The sequence below is a fragment of the Chiloscyllium plagiosum genome, unplaced genomic scaffold (assembly GCF_037043375.1).
Source record: "Chiloscyllium plagiosum isolate Xiang-an unplaced genomic scaffold, Cpla_swu_hap1 HiC_scaffold_35, whole genome shotgun sequence".
NCBI lineage: Eukaryota > Metazoa > Chordata > Chondrichthyes > Orectolobiformes > Hemiscylliidae > Chiloscyllium > Chiloscyllium plagiosum.
The window spans coordinates 49,648,692-49,668,972 of record NW_028270173.1 but is presented as its reverse complement, the minus strand read 5'-3'; the positions used below and the strand labels follow the sequence as shown (position 1 = coordinate 49,668,972).

The following is a 20,281-nucleotide window of genomic DNA, read 5'->3' as shown; positions in this document are numbered from 1 at the left end:
TGGGCCTGTCGTTCCAGGACAGTGGAAATGTGAGCGCTGGAATTCTGACCCGGATCGGAGAGCATATTGCTTATTTGCTCCAGGTTGAGGTGTGAGACAGCAGTTGGAGAAAGGGGCAGTGCTGCCTGAGTCTGGGACCCTCTGACAGCACAGGCCCTGGGGATTAGCATCGTGTGTAACCCCCTCTCCCTGGGCCTGGTACAGGATAATTTGACCGGATTGTTTCTCTGGTTAAATAATTTGTTAATTATCTATGTCTGTTTGATCACTGACAGGAATTCACACTTTTCAACAGATAACTACTGTTGAGGTCAGTGATGACGGCAGCATTAAGAAATCAATGAGATTTGGATTTGACGGAAAGGATTTTATCAGTTTAGAACCAGACACAATGAGATGGATCACATCCAATCCCATTGCAGTGATGACTAAAGAGAAATGGGATTCTGATGAATCCTGGAACAACTACTGGAAAAGAAATCTGGAAGAACTCACTGTTGAATATTTAAACAGATATCTGGAAGCAGGAAAGAATTATTTCAAAAGGAAAAGTATGTATTTCAGTTTTGCTCCATGTTCTGATCTAACCTCACTGATCTATGAAACCGCTCTCCCATTCCATTCAGTGTCTGTCTGTTGTTTGTGGTTTCACCCTTTCCCATCACAGTTCAGCCTGAAGTGTTCATCTCCAGGAGGGAGCCCAATGGTCAGGACAAGCCGCTCACTCTCTCCTGCCTGGTCACTGGGTTTGATCCTGTAGACATCGAGGTGACCTGGTTAAGGAATGGAGAGGTCATGTCTGAGACCCAATCCTCGGGGGTTCGACCGAACCACGATGGGACCCATCAGATCCAGAAAGAGATTGAGATCAATGTTGGGGATGAGGATCAATACTCCTGTCACATTGACCACAGCAGCCTGGCAGAGGCCCAGCTCTATCAGTGGGGTAAGTGACAGATGAAACCATTTAGAGGACACTTTTTCACTTCCTTGTTTGCAACTACCCACCTTGTTCTCTGCGTTGATATGTCATGTTGGTCTCACTGAGTTAAAGATTTCAATTCTAAGTTTGAAAGGGTCACCGAATCCCAAGCTTCCAGAGCCTTTAGGGGATTCCAGATTCCTAAAGACCTGTGAAGTACTCGTCGATTTTACTCCGGAATAATCTCACCAGAATTACAAGCCGATTCCCTTGTATTCCAGGCTTCAGCACAAGTCATGGGCCCAGATTGTCCAGCAGCCAGACACCCTGCGAGAGGAGGGTGTGGACACGTCAGAATTCCTGACTCACGGAATGGGATTGGTCCAGGAAGTTTCAACTTCCAATGGACAATTACCTCAATCCGGAACCATCTGGAAAGATCTCAGGTTCTGAGGTTAGGGATTAGAAGCTTCTTTAACTCCTAGTGTGATGATGCTGTCACTTTAAAAGGTTGTTGGTGTCCTAGTTTTTGTTTGGAAGAGAGGTTGTAAGGCAGAGGCACCAAACATGCTGCTGGTGATGACTGAGGTAAACCAGTTGTGAGGCCTTGGGGTTTTATTTTAAGTTGGAACAATAGAAGCAGTCTGAATGGGCGTGGCCAGCTCTCACAGATCCAGATTTCTTAGTTTGGTTTTTTTCAGTTGCATCAAAAGCCTTTGGGGTCTCAAAAGAGTTGGCAGCTTCAGTGAGTGTCACCTGGCTACTACTCTCTGCATTTATTTCTTGATATTGTTTCCTCTGGGACTGGAGAACTGCATGTAAGAATCTGTGTCTGAATTTACCTTTTTGCCAAGGTGTTTATGGGATGTAACAATTGGAACAGTTAATTAATAATAAGTACTGTATTCGGTTACATTTTTCAATTGTTAAGTTATTCAAAATTCCTTTTTTGTTTTTATTTTAATGACAGCGTTTAAATAAATTGTGTTTTGCTTAACATTGAGTTGTTTGAACACTTGCATTGTATCTGGAACACTGCACTTCCCATCCAGTTTTAAAATAAGAAGCAGTTCAGATCTAGGCTACCTTCTTCAGATATTTTGAGGGGGCCTGATCTGGTCCCTAACAGACTGAGAAAACCGACCATCTCCAAAAGTACTGCTGATCCCTCCATTCACACACAGACGAGGATATCTGGTCAGTGTGGGCAAGTTGGACTGAACACACACACTTGTTGTGTGACTCTTTTAATCTTTGACATCATCCCCTCAAACCTATGACCTGATATTCTGCAACCAACACTTGACCTCTCCCCAGCACCAACACCAGCTCACCGCCTCCAGACGTCTGTCAGACTCGCAGTGCATCACCCTGGACAGACAACTGGGACACAACACAGATCTCTACAACTGGATCCCTAACAAGGCCCCCTCACCAGCCCACTGTGGCACCCAAACCCCATTCCATTGGTACTCAACATCCCCAACACTCACCAGTGAGTTCCCAAACTGCCCCTTGCCCAACCATTGAGGAAGTGCCTTCTGGGTACCTAACTACACCCCTCCAACCATTCACTCACTCCTTCACCTCACCCAAGGCCGATCTACCCCACCAGCACTAGTAAGGACAGGACACAGAGATATTGGGGAGAATGGGAACTGAACTGTCTGGGGAGGTAACCCCCAGGACAGGTACAACACGATGTTTATACCCCTATCAATGGGATCCTTGGTGACTTCACTGGAGAGTGAAATCGGGAGAGGGTCAAACCCGCATTTCAACCAATCCCAACAGCTCGGAGGGTTATAATTGTTCCCAATAAACACAGGGTTAGAAATAAATCCAGGAACATAGAGAATCCTGATATATTTCCAATGTGTTTCAGAAAATCTGAAAAGCAATTGGCTGCATTCCCAACTTGGAAGTCTCATTGCATCAATGGTCATACTATTGGCTGTTATTGTCGGGATAGTCGGAATAATCATCTGGAAATGGTCACGGAGAGGTAAGAATCAGAGAGAGGGGAATGTGGAACTGAGGGGACTGGGTGAGTGTGGGGGGATCTCCAGTACTGGGAGTACAGGGCACTGTGGGGAATGGAACTGATTGAATTCCCACACACAGATACACTCGTATAAACACGTCTCGTTCCCTGTCTGATCTTCCTTTACGTGATCAGCCCAGACCAGGTCTAATATTGATCATTATACCCACTGCACCCAATCAGATCCTCACTGACTGAATATTAATGGAATGGAAGGGATTTTCTGCACCTCCATAAAGTGTAAGGATGGACGGGAGTGTGGGAATGAGGATTTCTGACACAATCCCTGTAAAACCTTCCTTCCTGCCTTGTTTGGGCACCATCACCTTGATAAACTTTGAAGATCTCTCTCCCTTAATGAGTTTGTGCAGTTTTGGATGACTTATTACTTTGGTTTGACCCTCGGCGTGTGACTCTGATACCGATCATGTTATTCCAGGCATTTGGTTTGTCTCCAGTACCACCGTATTTTTAATGTTTTGGAATGATCTCTCTGCCCCATTTAGTGGGATTCTGGGTCATCCCTTCTCTTGTTATCCAGCTGTTGACACTTTCCTCCCACCATCTGACATTTGTGATCACCTGCAGAGACTCCACTCACCCCATTTGGATGATCTTTTGATCTCTCTGCCCATTGATCTCCCTGCTGATAAATTCGGTGTCTGTGAGCTTCTCTCTCACTTCACCTGAGGAAGGGGCTACGCTCAGAAAGCTTGTGATTTCAAACAAACCTGATGGACTGTAACTTGGGGCCGTGTGTGATTTCTGACTGTGTTCACACGAGTCCAATACCAACACCCCCACATCAATCTCCATCCCCTCACACTTGTTGTGTTCTCACTCTCTGAGAATGGATTATTTCCCATCCTAATGGACATTTATTTTGTTTCTGCAGGTTCACCAAATGGGACCTACACAACAGCTCCCAGTAAGTGACTGAGGGGACAGAGTTTTGGGAATGATGGAGAAGGTAATGGGAGGTGTAGAGTAGATTCCCTACAGTGTGGAAACAGGTCCTTCAGCCCAACAAGTCCATACCGACCCTCCAAAGAGTAACCCACCCAGACCCATCCCGCAACCCTATAGTTACCCCTGACTAACACACCTAACACTATGGGCAATGTAACATGGCCAATTCACCTGACCTGCACACCTTTGGATTGTGGGTAGAAACCGGAGCACCCGGAGGAAACCCACACAGACACAGGGAGAATGTGCAAACTCCGCACAGTAACCCGAGGTGGGAATTGTACCCGGGTCCCTGGTGCTGTGAAGCAACAGTGCTAACCACTGAGCCACCGTGCTGCCCCTATGAGAGTGTAGAGTTATATTTGCCAGGGTGTTGCTCAGGGTGATGGGTCCGTCTCCTCACCATGCTGTTTCTCAGCCAACACTCTCTTATCGTCCTGTTTCTCTACTCCATGTCCCCAGTGTCTCTCCTTCGAATTGTCACCCTCCATTCTCTTCCCCCACTGCCCCTCCCTCCACTCACTCACCCTTAATTCCCACTGGGGGGGGCTCGGAGAGTCTGGTTAGTTAGTGCTGAGGGCGATTAAATCCTGGGTCCAGTGAGTGATAGAGAATATCTCACACTGTCTCATTTTATATTTGATATAACTTCTCACATTCTGTTTTTATTTTCTCAGCTTCTGATATCTCTGGTGCAGCTTCTTCATGATTCAGTAAGTGACATGTCAACTTTTCTCTGACTGAAATTTATTCAGATTTATATTCTCTAGATTTATTTGTAGCATTTTCACATCCCTCCTGACCCTGTCGCACCCTCCCAGACACTGTTAAACCCTGTCAGACTAATTCCCCTCCCCTCCTGACCCTGCCCCACTCTCCCAGTCACTGTTAAACCCTGTCAGACTAATTCCCCTCACCTCCCCGACCCTGTCCCATCCTCCCAGACACTGTTAAACCCTGTCAGACTAATTCCCCTCCCCTCCTGTCCCTGTCCCACCCTCCCAGACACTGTTAAACCCTGTCAGACTAATTCCCCTCCCCTCCTGACCCTGTCACACCCTCCCAGACACTGTTAAACCCTGTCAGACCAATTCCCCTCCCCTCCTGACCCTGTCCCCTTCTCCCAGACACTGTTAGACTCTGTCAGACTAATTCTCCTCCCCTCCTGACCCTGTCCCACTCTCCCAGTCACTGTTAAACCCTGTCAGACTAATTCCCCTCACCTCCCCGACCCTGTCCCATCCTCCCAGACACTGTTAAACCCTGTCAGACTAATTCCCCTCCCCTCCTGACCCTGTCCCACCCTCCCAGACACTGTTAAACCCTGTCAGACTAATTCCCCTCCCCTCCTGTCCCTGTCCCACCCTCCCAGACACTGTTAAACCCTGTCAGACTAATTCCCCTCCCCTCCTGACCCTGTCACACCCTCCCAGACACTGTTAAACCCTGTCAGACCAATTCCCCTCCCCTCCTGACCCTGTCCCCCTCTCCCAGACACTGTTAGACTCTGTCAGACTAATTCTCCTCCCCTCCTGACCCTGTCCCACTCTCCCAGTCACTGTTAAACCCTGTCAGACTAATTCCCCTCACCTCCCCGACCCTGTCCCATCCTCCCAGACACTGTTAAACCCTGTCAGACTAATTCCCCTCCCCTCCTGTCCCTGTCCCACCCTCCCAGACACTGTTAAACCCTGTCAGACTAATCCCCCTCCTCTCCTGACCCTGTCCCACCCTCCCAGGCACTGTTAAACCCTGTCAGACTAATATCCCTCCTCTCCTGACCCTGTCCCACCCTCCCAGTCACTGTTAAACCCTGTCAGACTAATTCCCCTCCCCTCCTGACCCTGTCCCACCCTCCCAGACACTGTTAAACCCTGTCAGACTAATTCCCCTCCCCTCCTGACCCTGTCCCACTCTCCCAGACACTGTTAAACTCTGTCAGACTAATTCCCCACACCTCCTGACCCTGTCCCATGCTCCCTGACACTGTCAAACCCTGTCAGACTAATTCCCCTCCCCTCCTGCACCTGACCCACCGACCGAGTCACTGGTAAACTCTGTCAGATTAATTCCCCTCCCCTCCCCACCCTGAAGTGATTGCCTTGTGTCTGTCCATTCCTGACCTTGTGTGTTTCCTGGGCCCCACTGCAGGACATTCCCGGAGCCTCAATGCTGAATAAAAGGATTCTCCTGTTCGAGTGTGAACATGGACATCATTGTCTATCCTTCCATATCACAGCAGACACACAGAATTACAGCTCATTGTTCACACTCAATTCCTTCAGGACTGAGATCAATTTTTCTGGGAATGTGTTTCCACAGATTGAGCAGTGGATCCCAGATCCTCAGGTTTGGATCCTGATTCTTCAAGTGGGACGTTTTCAAGTCGTGTTTCCATCCCGTCTCAGAAATGTGAGCAGTGTCACCGTCAGAGGGATCTTCACAGATGGTTCCTCCCTCACACTTTCTCATCCTCACTGTCTTCAGTGGGTCACTGATTTACCTGAAATGAAGCAACATCCCGAGGCAACTCAGAGGCAATTTTTATATTGAAGGAATTGATTTTGCATCTGACGTTAACAAATTTCAAATGTTATGTAAATCTCTGTACATAAATATCAGTTTTACATATTCTAGTTCTGAAATAAATATATAAATATTATAAATCTGAGTTATTGTTGAATACTAAAATCTATCACTACTTATCACCATTGTTTAACTACAATCACCAATATGTGTCATTTGTAATCATTAAATGTTATTTATTGACTTATTAATTTTGATGTTTTTATTAATATTTCACAAGAACGATTCTATTCATTTACACAGCAGCAGCTTGTGGCTCTTGGAACCAGCAGATACTGAGCTTCAATTCAATGTGAACTGGGGGAGTTAAGACCATATCCATCTGCCTCGATTGTAAAATCCAATTCCCAGATGATAACTCCATACCCGTCAACACAATCAGGGAAAGTCCATTCCCAGAGAGTGGGAACACACAAGTGTGAGGGAATGGAGATTGTGTCAGAACCTGATGTAGATTCTGGACATCGCTTCCATTCCATCGATATTCCCTGAGGATGTGAGTGTGTGTGGTGGGTTTGATCAACATCAGACTTGTACTAAAGGACATAGCTGCTAGACTGGGTCTGCAGCAGGTGGTGAGGGAACCAACAAGAGGGAAAAACATACTTGATTCCATCTTTCCAATCTGGCAGCTGCAGGTACAAATGTCCATGACAGTATCAGTGAGAGTGACCATCGCACTGTCCTTGTGGAGGCAAAGTCCCACTGTCACATTGGGAATAACCTCCATCGTATTGTTTAGATTAGATTACTTACAGTGTGGAAACAGGCCCTTCGGCCCAACAAGTCCACACCGACCCGCCGAAGCGTAACCCACCCAGACCCATTCCCCTATATTTACCCCTTCATCTAACACTACGGGCAATTTAGCATGGCCAATTTGCCTAACCTGCACATTTTTTGGATTGTGGGAGGAAACCGGAGCACCCGGAGGAAACCCACGCAGACACGGGGAGAACGTGCAAACTCCACACAGTCTGTCGCCTGAGGTGGGAATTGAACCCGGGTCTCTGACGCTGTGAGGCAAAAGTGCTAACCACTGTGCCACCATGCCGCCCACAAAGTATTGTGTGGTACTATCACTGTGTTAAATGGAACAGACTTGGATCAGATCTAGCAGCTCAAACCTGGGTATCCATGAGGCACTATGGGCCATCAACAGCAGCAGAACCATACTCCAGCACAATCTGTAAGCTCATGGCCTGGCATAACCCCCACTGAACCATTAGCACCAAGCCAGGGGATTAACCCTGGTTCAATGGGGAGTGTAGGAGGGCATGTCAGGAGCAGGACCAGGCATACCTGAAGATGAGGTGTCAACCTGGTGAAGCCACCAAACAGGACGAGTTGCAAGTCACATAACATAAGCAACAAGTGATAGACAGAGCTAAGCGATCCCACAACCTAAGCTCTGCAGTCCTGCCACATCCAGCCAACTCACTGGAGGCTCCACAAATATTCCCACTCTCACTGATGAAACAGCCCATGACATCAGTGTGAAAGATAGGCCTGAAGGTTTCACAGCAATCTTCAGTCAGAAGTGTCATCTCAGCCTCCTCCAGTGGTCCCCAGCATTACAGATACCAGTCTTCAGCCAATTCAATATCCACGTGATATCAAGAAACAGTTGAAGACACTGGGTACTGCAAAGGCTTCAGGCCCTGACAACATTCAGGCAATAGTACTGAAGGCTTGTGCTCGAGAACTTGCCACTCCCCTATCCAAACTGTTCCAGTCCAGTTACAACACTGGCATCTACCCAACAATGTAGAAAATTGCCCGGGTATATCTTAGACACAAAAAGCAGGACAAACCCAATCTGCCCCATCAGTCTCCTCTCGATCATCAGTAAAGTGATGGAAGGTGTCATTAACAGTGCTATCAAGCAGCACCTGCTCAGCAATAACCTGCTCAGTGACGCCCAGTTTGGGCTCTGCCAGGGTCACTCAGCTCCTGACCTCAATACAGCCTTGGTTTGAACATGGACAAAAGAGCTGAATTCCAGAGGGGAGGTGGGAGTGACAGCCCTTGACATCAAGGCTACATTCGACTGAGTGTGGCATCATGGAACTCGAGCAGAACTGGAACCAATGGGCATTGGGGGAAAACTCTCCAGTGGATAGAGTCATACCTGACACATAGGAAGGTGGTCTTGGTTGTTGGAGGTCAGTCATCTCAGCTCCAGGAAAGCTCTGCAGGAGTCCCTCAGGGTAATGTCCTAGGCCCAACCGTCTTCAGCTGCTTCATCAATGACCTTCCCTCCATCATAAGGTCAGAAATAGGGATGCTTGCCAGTGATTGCACAATGTTCAGCACCATTTGCAACTCCTCAGACACTGAAGCAGTCCATGTTCAAATGCAACAAGGTCTGGACAATATCCAGGCTTGGGCTGACAAGTGGCAAGTAACATTTGCGCCACACAAATGCCAAGTTATAACCATCACCAACAAGAGACAATCCCACCACCACCCCTTGGCATTCAATGGTGTTACCATCACTGAATCCCCCCACTGTCAACAGCCTGTGAGTTATCATTGATCAGAAACTCAACTGGCCTCACCACATAAATGTAGTGGCTACAAGAGCAGGTCAGAGGCTAGGGATACTGCAGCAAGTAACCCATCTCCTGATTTCCCAAAGCCTGTCCACCAACTACAAGACACAGGTCAGGAGTGTGATGGAATACTCCCTGCTTGCCTGGATGAGTACAGCCATCTCAACACTGAAGAAGCTTGATACCATCCAGGACCTAGCAACCCAACTGATTGGCACTGTATCCACCAACATCCAGTCCCTCCACCACTGACACTCAGTTACAGCAGTGTTTGCTATCTAAGGAAATTCATCAAAGATCCTTAAACAGTGCCTTCCAAACCCACAACCACCTCCATCTGGAAGGTCAAGGTCAGCAGATATATGGGAACACCACCACCTTCATGTTCCCCTCCAAGCCACTCACCATCCTGACTCGGAAATATATCACCATCCCTTCACTGTTGCTGGCCAAAATCCTGGATTTCCCTCGCTCATGGCATTGTGGCTCAACCCACAGGAGGTAGACTGCAGCAGTTCAAGAAGGCAGATCACCACCACCTTCTCAAGGGCAACTAGGGACAGGTAATAAATGCTGGCCAGTCAGAGACACCCACATCCCACACAAACAGAATCAATACAAAAACTGGGGGAGGTGTGATACATGGTTATTGTCTCTGGAGGAGGAATCCCGTGACCAAAGTATCATTCCAGAATGAGAAGCCTCTTTCTCCTCCAGGGAGTTGTTCAATGTTCACACCTGGATGTGACAGGACAGCAGAGCTTCGATCTTATCTATCGGTTGTGGAAACACTAAGTTCTGACTCTACTCCCTCTGCTGTTTACTGCACGATCAGTCCTGATCTGTCACTTCACTGACCAACACCATCACTTACAAGTTCCCCTCCAAGCCACTCACCATCCTGACTTGGAAGTATATTGCACTTGGTTCACTGTCACTGGGTCAAAATCCTGGAATTCCCTCCCACCACCACATGAACTGCTGCTGTTCAGGAAGGTAGCTCACCCCCACCTTCTCAAGGACCGTTAGGGACGGGAAATAAATTCCAGCAGCCAGTGATTTCCACGTCTCTCCAGTGAATAAAAAAGACATAATTTTTCAGCTCTGCTTGGTCCTGCTCCTGTGATCCCTCCCACATTCCTCATTGAACCGGGGTTGGTCCCCTGGCTTGGTGGTACTGAGAGACTGGGGGTTGGGTTGAGCCATGAGGTTACAGTTTGTATTGGATGGCAGTTCTGCTGGTGTTGATGACCCACAGTACCTCATGGACACACAGTCTTCATCTGCTCGACCTGTTCACATCCCACAGGAGGGGAGGGGCTTGGGGGTGTGCCATGAGGTTTAATGGTGAAATGTGTTCCCATATGATGGTTATTGGTAGGAGCAGGGTGCAGTGAATGGGCTGTAACCACCCGGCCCCCACTGGGTTCTCTGTACCTGACTCTCACCATCAATCCCCCTCCCCTCTCACACTGGGTTCTCTGTACCTGACTCTCACCATCAATCCCCACCCCCCCTACCCTGCAGATATATGGGAACACCACCACCTTCATGTTCCCCTCCAAACCACTCACCAACCTGACTTGGAAATATATTGCCATTACTTCACTGTCGGTGGGGGGGAGCCTGGGTGTTTCTCTCTCTGCAGTTCCCCCTTCCACACTCCCCTCCCCCAGGGTCTGAGTGTCTCCCCTGTGACTGTGTCCTGAATTAGACTCAGTACCTGGAAGAACACTAGGGTCCATGGGATTCCCAGCCAGCCCAGGGTTAGCAGTGACTGATACTGACCTGTGACCCATGACCCAGGGGGACACCATGCCTCAGTGGTTAGCACTTCTGCCTCACAGCACGAGGGACCTGAGTTTGATTCCAGCCTTGGGTGACTGTCTGTGTGTAGTTTCCCTGAGTCTGCCTGGGGTTCCTCCGGGTGCTCCAGTTTCCTGCCACAGTCGAACAGGTGCACCTTGGGTGGATTGGCCATGCTCAATTGCCCACAATGTCCAGGGATGTGCATGTGTATTATCTATGGAACATGCAGGGTTACGGGATGGAATAGAGTGGTGGGTCTGGGTAGGAAAGTCTTGAGAGGGTCGGTGTTGACTCAATGGGCTGAATAGCCTGTTTCCACACTGTCGGGATTCTATAATTCATGAATGGCCTTTAATTTCCCAGTTCCCAGAGACAGAATGGAAAGCTGAATTCTGTACTCATCGGGAGAGACTCAGGAAAAACACAGGGAGGTAAAGGAAAGGATCACAACATTCTGGGAATACACTGTCCCTATTCCAATCAGGGACTGGGAATTAAACACTCTGAGGGGAAACAGCTTCTGTTTACAAACTGGAAAAACCAGTAATACAACAATCTTTGGAAACAGCACCCTATTTGTTGAGAAATTTGATCCATTGTTTGATGTGAAGCTGCAGAAACAGAAAAATGGAACAAGTGCTAAGTGATGACCCGGTCCCAGTGACGGGGAAGCTCCAGCACAGCCAGGCTGAGGTTCAGGCTCTGAGCCAGTAAGGCTGGGGCTGAGAAGAGGCCTCCCCCACCAGCTCTGGAGAATCAAGACAGCACTAGGACCCTGGGGTACCCCTCTCACAGTAAACATATGGCTCACTCCTTCCAACTGGGGGAGGTGACGGTACATCGGGATTGTCCCTGGAGCAGGAATCCAGCAACCCAAGTGGAGCCTCCTCCTCCTACATTGAGTTGTTGAATGATCATGACTGGATGTGGTAGGACAGCAGATCTGATCTGTTGGTTGTGGAATCACTGAGCTCTGTCTCTGCTGCTCCTGTTGTTTCTGCACACCTCGGCCTGTTCTGTAGCTTCACCGAGGAACACCATCATCTGCAAGTTCCCTCAAAGCCACTCACCATCCTGACCATCCATTCCTTCACTGTCACTGGCTCCAAATCTTGGAATTCCCTCCCTCCCTAATGACATTGTGGGTCTGCCTCCAGCACATGGAATGCTCCATGAGGATCACTGGGGAGATGGGTTCTCCCATGACTGCAGGGAACCAGCTGAATCTCCATGCTGGATTCTCTGTACCAGACTCTCACCATCAACTCCCATACTGGATCCTCTGGGACTAAACGTCCCACACCACTCTCTGTCATTAATCCACTCCATGAAGACTCCACACCACACTCTTCCTTTCTCTCTCTGCACACCCCTCCCTCCCCCAGGGTCTGAGTGTCTCCCCTGTGACTGTGTCCTGAATTAGACTCAGTACCAGGAAGAACACCAGGGTCCATGGGATTCCCAGCCAGCCGAGGGTTAGCAGTGACTGATACTGACCTGTGACCCATGAATGGCCTTAACTCTCCCAGGTCGCATTGAACTGACCCTCAACAACTGCTGATACGAGGACCCACAAGCTGCTGAGTGAAAATCTCGTGAAATTATTAGCAATGAATTCAATCAACAACGAACAATTATTTATTGATGACTGACTACAATTATCAGCATTTACAGTCAGTTTAATGATATAAATAGGAAAAGATTGTTTTCTCATTTGCATATTTGCTTTGTAAAAATTGTAAAAAAAAATTCCGTATTGGATCCAATTTACATGACACAAAGTGCAAAGTCAGTCACATTCTTTCAGTGCAGTCTGTGGCTCTCTGAGCTGCCTCACTACATTTATAATTGTCGGTTATATTTTACAATATACACATCACGTTAATCAGACAGCTCCCTCAAGGGGCTTTATAAGGTCATCAATCTCTTCCTGTAATGAGGTGGGAGGGCTGCAGACAAAGACCTTGCTTCATTCAGCATCTATGGGACTTGAAATCCCTTTACATGAAATGCCCCATTCTGGGTTTCACATATTATTGGTAAATGAGGTTTGGCTCTGAAAGGGTTAATGCTGAGGAGTACATTAAGCACTGCCCAATATGATGATGTCACATGGACTTGGATGAAGGGATCAGCTGTGGATGTTGAAGGGGTGAGACCCAGCATGGATATCTCCCTCATCGTCTGTAAAACAATGTCCCCCTCACTCCCCAACGCCAGTGTATCCTGGACCGAGCTGTTACCATGAAGTAAACTCAGTCCTGTTTAAAACAAGAGCCTGTGGTTTTCCTCAACTAACCACTTGACCAACCAGGTCCTGGAGATTCCAACCAGGAAAGAGGATGTTCACATTTAATCTCTCAGATGGAACTGGAGGAGCTGTGGGGAGGATCCATCTTACCCTACGTGTCTGAAAAGTCAATGGTTCATGGTGTCAATCCCTTCAAACAGCCGTGGAAGTGTTCTTGAAGAGCTCGAGGTTAATGAGGTCTGGGTACCACTCTGTGGTAGACTGGAATTTTACCTTCCTAACATCTCCATCATTGCACAATGAAGGACCAACGCCATCCAGATAATGAACCATCACTGGATATCTTGATCTAACACTGTATCTATATCTGTATGTGTATGTCCATCAGTATGTTGTGTCTGGATGCAAACAGATGTCTCTGCCTTTGTACTTATCCCCATCCGTGTATATCTTTCTACACTCCTGAGTGAGCTGTGTATGAGTGCACACTGACATATCTAACACTGACCGATATCTGTCCATCTCCCTTTCATTATCTGCCTTTTCTCTCTCACTCTGTGCAATCCACCTACTGACAGGATCCTGCTCTCTGTCTGTGAAATGTGGATCATGTATTCAGACCACATTTTGACCTGGAATCACTTTCCCCTGAGCTACCTCACACTGCCAATGGGGATCAGGCGGTTAACAAGATCCTGACACTAAAATCCATCTAAACGCTGAGCTGCCAGCTATCGATGCTCTGACCATGAATCACGGTGACAATGTTCAGCTCATGTGGTTCCAGTGTCTGAGGATCCAATCCTGAAGATGGTCTTATTGGGTAAGTTCAGAGTGAACAGTAAGATTATAATGTCTGTTTCAAAGTGACTCTGACACAAAGCAACACAGATGTCTGTAATTGGGAACAAGTTGTTGAAGATGAGAAAGGGTGAGGGAAACCAGCCCTGAAGATCCCTTCGACTGTGAGAGCCATCACCTTGCTGACACTGGATGGAGCCACTCCTGGGGAAAGTCTCACCTGAAGAATCAGGATTCTGACCTGGTGGATCTGGGATCCACAATTCAATTTGTGGAAGCACATTCCCAAGAAAAATCTATATCAATCATTTGATAAAAAACGGTTATAGAGTCATAGAGACATACAGCACAGAAACAGACAGTTCGGTCCAACACATCCAAGCTGACCAGTTATCTTGACATCATCCAGTCCCACTTGCCAGCACCTGGCCCATATCCCTCCAAACCCTTCCTGTTCATTTAACCTTCCTGATGCCTTTTAAATGCAATTGTGCCAGTCTCCACTACTTCCTCTGGCAGCTCATTCCATACACGTAACATACTCCATGTGAAAACGTTGCACTTGAGATCTCTTTTATATCTTTCCCCTCTCACCCTAAACCTATGCCCTCTAGTTCCAGACTCCTCCAGCCCATGTCTATTTATCCTATCCATGCCCCTTATAATTTTGTAAACCTCTATAAGGTCACCCCTCAGCCTCCGACGCTCCAGGGAAAACAGCCCCAGCCTGTTCAGCCTCTCCCTATAGCTCAAGTCCTCCAACCCTGGTACATCCTTATGCATCTTTTCTGAAGCCTTTCAAGTTTCACAACATCTTTCTGAAAGAATTGCATGCAATATTGCAAAAGTGCCCTAACCAATGTCCTGTACAGCTGCAACATGATCTCCCAACTCCTGTACTCAATATTCTGACCAATAAAGAAAAGCATACCAAACGCCTTCTTTACTATCCTATCTACCTGTAACTCTACTTTCAAGAAGCTATGAACCTGCACTCCAAGGTCTCTTTGTTCAGCAACACTCCCTGGGACCTTACCATTAAGTGTATACGTCCTGCTAAGTTTTGCTTTCCCAAAATGCAGCACCTCACATTTTCTGAATTAAACTCCTCAGCCCTCTTTTTGTCGACTGTATGGAAAGCTCCCCATTACCCTTTCCTTTCACAGCTTATGGGGCCATCTGCCCAATGATATGCCGGAAGAACATGACTTGGATTTTTGTGAACTCACTGTTCACCAGGTTTAGCACCAAGCACGCCTTCGGAAGTTGATTAAATAATTCTGAGAGATACTCCAAATGATCCTTCCACGTGTGTCTGAAAATGACAAGATCAACCAAGTACACCACACAATCGAACAATCCCAAAATAGCCTTCTTCGTTAGTCTTCAAAATATGGCATTTTCCGTGTCAAAAGACATCACTTTGAACTGGTAAAGGCTGCTCGCTGTCATATAAGCCACAATTGCCTTCACTCTTTCAGTTAAAGTCACCTGCCAGTATCCTCTGAGTAGTTCAAGCTGAGAAATGTAAGTTGCTTGTCCCACCTTCTCAATGTAATCTTTCAATGTTGGCATAGGGTACAAAGCAGGTTCCATCACTGCGTTGTATTTTTGATAGTCCACACAAAATTGTTGGGTACCATCTGGTTTTGGGACCATCACTGTGCGTGAGCTCCATTCACTGCAACTCATTCAATTATGTCATCGCTGAGCATGTTTTCAAACTCTTTTGGAACTTTTAGCAATTTCAAAATATTAAGTCTACAAGAATGTTTCTTCATTGGAAAAGCATTTCCCACATTTCCACCATGAGCAATTACTTGACTACTTCCCGGCTTATTCCCACATACAGCTATATCTTTATGTGATTGCAATCAGACTTTCAGTACAGTTTGATTTTCCTCTGGATGGGAACTCAGTAATTTAGTGCAAGTTTCTTCATTGTCCAATTTAATTTGAGGAAAATCAAATTCAGACTTATTTGGATTTGGGTCTTCCCTCTGAGTTGTAACAAGTATCCATTCTCATCTCACTTTTCTTCCTTCTCAAACACTTTCTGAGCAAATTCCCACCCTGTTTCCTTTCTACCTGACGTTCTTATCAAATAATTCCCCTCACTCAATTTCCTTTTGATTCTATAAAGCCAACTAACCCTTACCTTTTAATGTTCACCTCCCACTGACAGTAACACGATCCCCTTATCCCCATTAGCAAAACTACACATGTCTGAGCACCTGTTTGCTTCCTGAATCACCACGTGGTGTGCTGGGTTTACACACTGTCCAGCCAACTCACCCACTCTATTTAATTTCTCCCTAATATTTATTATGTTGTCCTAATACTTAGTCTCTTCAATGTTGACTCTTCAATATTTCCTTAATTAATTTAAATGGTCCCCCCACCTCATGTCCGAATACAAATTCAAATTTAGCTGATTTATTAGGTATATCCCAAATTGAAAAAAATGTACAAATACAATTTTGTTCTCCCAGTTGTGATGACACTGTGGCATTAAGTGATGGATTTTACCCTGGTTTTTATTTGAAGAGAGATTTTAAGGCAGAGGTACTGAGCAGTCCAGCTGAGCCGTGAGAGTAAACAGCTTGTGAGGCCTTGGGGTTTTTATAAGTTGGAATAATAGAAGCAGCCTGAATGATCCTGTGGGGTCAGGCTCCCACAGAACCAGGATTTTTTTATACCTTTCAACAGTTGCTGTTGGGTTTTGAAGACGTGGAATCTATTTGTCCCTCTCTCAGTTACAGCCAAAAGCTGGGGGTTCTCTTCCTGTTATTGCAGTTGGATGTGAGACAGTCTGTTTTCTGAATTTACAATTTGCCAAGAATATATTTATGGGATATTACTCTATTGGAACAGTTAATTACTAATAGTTATTGCTTCAATTATTCTGTTATGTTTTTAATAGAGTTGTTATTTTGTTGTATTTTGACTACAGTGGGTGAATAAAGTGTGTTCTGCTTTAAATCCGGTAGATGGACCAATCAAATTGCATCTGGAATGCAGCATCTCATGTTGAGCTTTAAAATAAGAAAACGTTAGTGTTCAGACTATCTTCTGAATATTTTGAGGGGATTTGGTCTGGTTCATAACACAATCCCCTGGATTTTCTTGACTGTCTGCCCTCAAGATAGTGTTGAAATGCGGGTGTTCCCCAACAGGAAACCCTGGATGGATCAGGACATACAGAACCTGCTAAAAACCAGGTGTGAGGCCTCACATCAGGAGACCCACTCAAATATAAGGAATCCAGGTGTGACCTTCACAGAGCCATGAAGACAGCCAAGGATCAAAACTGATCCAAACTCGAGACCCAGACAGACACCCGGCAACTATGGCAAAGGCTGAATGACATCACAGGCTTGAAAAAGAGACAGTGCAAGATAGCAGACGATGACACATCCCTCCCAGATCGTCTCAACACCTTCTATGCTTACTTTGAGCAGACCTCTGGTGGAGAGGTAACACCTATTCCAACAAGTCCTGATGAACCTCTCCCAACCGTCGCTGCATCAGAGGTCAGGTCAGTTTTCCTGCGTGTGAATCCAAGCAAAGTAATGGGACCAGAGTACCAGGCCGTGCACTCAGATCATGCGCAGATCAACTGGTAGAGGTCTTCTCGGACATCTACAACCTCTCTCGGCTCCCCACTGCTCTTGACCCACTCCAATTTGCCCATTGGACCAACAGATCCACGTCAGATGCCATGTCACTTGCCCTTCACTCGTCCCTAGAACATCTTGACTCCAAGAACAGCTACATAAGAATCCTACTCATTGACTACAGTTCAGCCTTCAACACTATTATCCCCTTGAGACTGATGACTAAACTTACTGATATTGGACTAATCCCCACTCTCTGCAACTGGATCCTTAGTTCCCTGTCCCACAGGCCACACTCAGTGAAGACTGGGGACAATATTTCATCCTCACTAACACTCAACACTGGAGGCCCCCAGGGGTGCGTACTCAGTCCCCTACTGTACTCACTGTATACCCATGACTGTGTCACCAAATACCAGACTAATGCCATTTACAAGTTCGCTGATGACACCACCACAGTCGATCGAATCTCAGATGGCAATGAACAGTCTACAGACGGGAGGTGGAAGACCTGGAAAAACGGTGCACTGAGAACAACCTAACTCTCAATGCCAGCAAAACCAAGGAACTCATTATTGACTTTCGGTGGGATGTTACTCCTGCCCCCCTGCACAGAGGTGGAACGAGTGGAGAGTGTCAAGCTCCTGGGAGTGGTCATCCACAACAAGCTTTCTTGGACTCTTCATGTGGACACACTGGTGGCAAAGGCCCAGCAATGTCTCTTCTTCCTCAGGCAGCTGAGGGAATTTGGCATGACGCTCTGCCAACGTTTATAGGTGTGCCATCGAGAGCATTCTGTCTGGATGTATCACAACCTGGTATGGCAACTGTACCATTCAAGATCGGAGACGGTTACAGAGAGTGGTGAACTTGGCCCAGACAATCACAAAGGCCAACCTCCCATCTATAGAATCCATCTACCAGGCCCGCTGTCAAGGAAAGGCCGCCAGCATTCTCAAAGCTCCATCCCACCCTGGCAATGTTTTTCTTTCACCTCTACCATCAGGGAGAAGGTACAGAAGTCTGAACACATTCACCAGCTGGTTTCAAAACCGTTTCTACCCGACTGCTGTTAGAATACTGAATGGACTCACAAACTCTTAACATTCGCCTGTACCTGTGTTTTTGTTTTAGCCGCTGTTTACCTATTATTTACTATTTCTGCTATTTAAGTCTGTGATCTGCCTGTATTGCTCGCAAGACAAAATTTTTCACTGTGCCTCGGTACATGTAACAATAAATTCAATTCAATTTAAAGTTTGAATGCTCCCCCATTTCTGGATGGTACACAATTGATTTAAATTATTTAGATGCCTGAGCTCTTCATAATTTCCTTGAATAACTTTGATGTAAAATTTGATCCTTGTTCCAATTGCATTTCTACAGGTTGTCTGTAATGAGGGAAAAATACTGAGTAATTCTTCTCCACTCCTTTCAGCCATGCTATCTCATTCTGGAATGGCCTCTGGAAATCTCAGAGACACATCCATTATCGTCAACAAATATTGATCCCCACTTTTTGTTTTAGGGTTGGGTCTGATGCAAATAATTAAAACTTTTGTAAAAGATTCATCAAATGCTGGAATAGGTATTAAGGGTGTTGGTTTGATCAATAAATGAGTTTTCCAATTATCTGACATGCCTGACATGTCTGGCAAAATGCAACAACATTTTGAAGGGCTTTTGCCAGAACCATGGATTTTCCTGCTCCACGGATGCGGCCTGACCTGCTGTGCTTTTCCAGCACCACTGTAACCTTGCCTCTGATCTCCAGCATCTGCAGTCCTCACTTTCACCGAACATCTTTCTGCAGTCCAGGCCAATAAAAATAAACTTCTATTTTCCTTACTTCCAAATGACCTCCTACTGGTTACTCTCATGGTGCTACCCACAACACCTCCTTTATATCACACACCAGTAATACAACTTGATGAGCTTCTGCCCATTTTTCACCCACTTGAATATGTGATGGTCTCCATTTCCTCATCAACATTTCATTTTTAAGAGAGTGACATTGTGGGACAGGCGCAGATTCACCTTTTCGGTAAAACTGTATTATCTTTCCACCTTTCTGTTGTAATTTCGCTAACATCTCTGAGCTAGAAAACGTATGCTTTGTTCTTGCTTTTTCTCAACAAATTGAACAAATATAGTTTCTGATAATTGAATTTTAACTTGCTTATCTTTTCTCTTCGTTCTCTCCTTCTGTTCAACCTGTGGCTTTGTGACCTTGTTATCACACATTCAGGAATAATTCCAGAATGAACTGTTCTGGAACCGAGAATTTCTCTGTTACTCCATCCACCACTTTTCATCAGACCCTCTAACTTCACCTTACATGAAAGAACACTATGTTTCTCACCATGGACTCCATGTATTCTAGCAATACTTTTTCTGATTACACATCTCTGTATCTCTCCCTAGCAAAGATTGACTTGCTCCCATATCTCTAAAAATCTTAATTTCTTTTCCTACCCGTCTTGGTAAACATGAGGAAACTTTCCTCGCACAAGTGCTGCAAAGTTGAAGAGAGTACTTGTGGATTGGAAGGTAGAAAGCTAGAATTTGGTATTTGTAAAAGGCTAGGGGTGGATGGGGGAAAGCATTGCTTGGTCCCTTTAAAAATCTAGTGCTTTTTCTATGTTTAGAGATTTAAAATGGATGTCTGTGAACAGCAGCTTGAAGGTTTACAAATCCACAGAGAGCACCCAAATTGAAACATTATAT

The 20,281-nt window shown here is 46.2% G+C and overlaps 1 protein-coding gene across 1 annotated transcript; it reads left to right on the top strand.

Moving 5' to 3' along the window:
- The first annotated feature begins 360 nt into the window (after positions 1 to 360).
- LOC148140825 (class I histocompatibility antigen, F10 alpha chain-like) lies at positions 361 to 4,644 on the top strand. Its single transcript, XM_087978924.1, has 5 exons — positions 361 to 551; positions 668 to 946; positions 2,808 to 2,927; positions 3,862 to 3,894; positions 4,613 to 4,644. Exons 1-5 carry the CDS (start codon positions 392 to 394, stop codon positions 4,642 to 4,644), a joined length of 624 nt encoding a protein of 207 aa, XP_087835050.1. The 5' UTR covers positions 361 to 391.
- Positions 4,645 to 20,281: the final 15,637 nt, after the last annotated feature.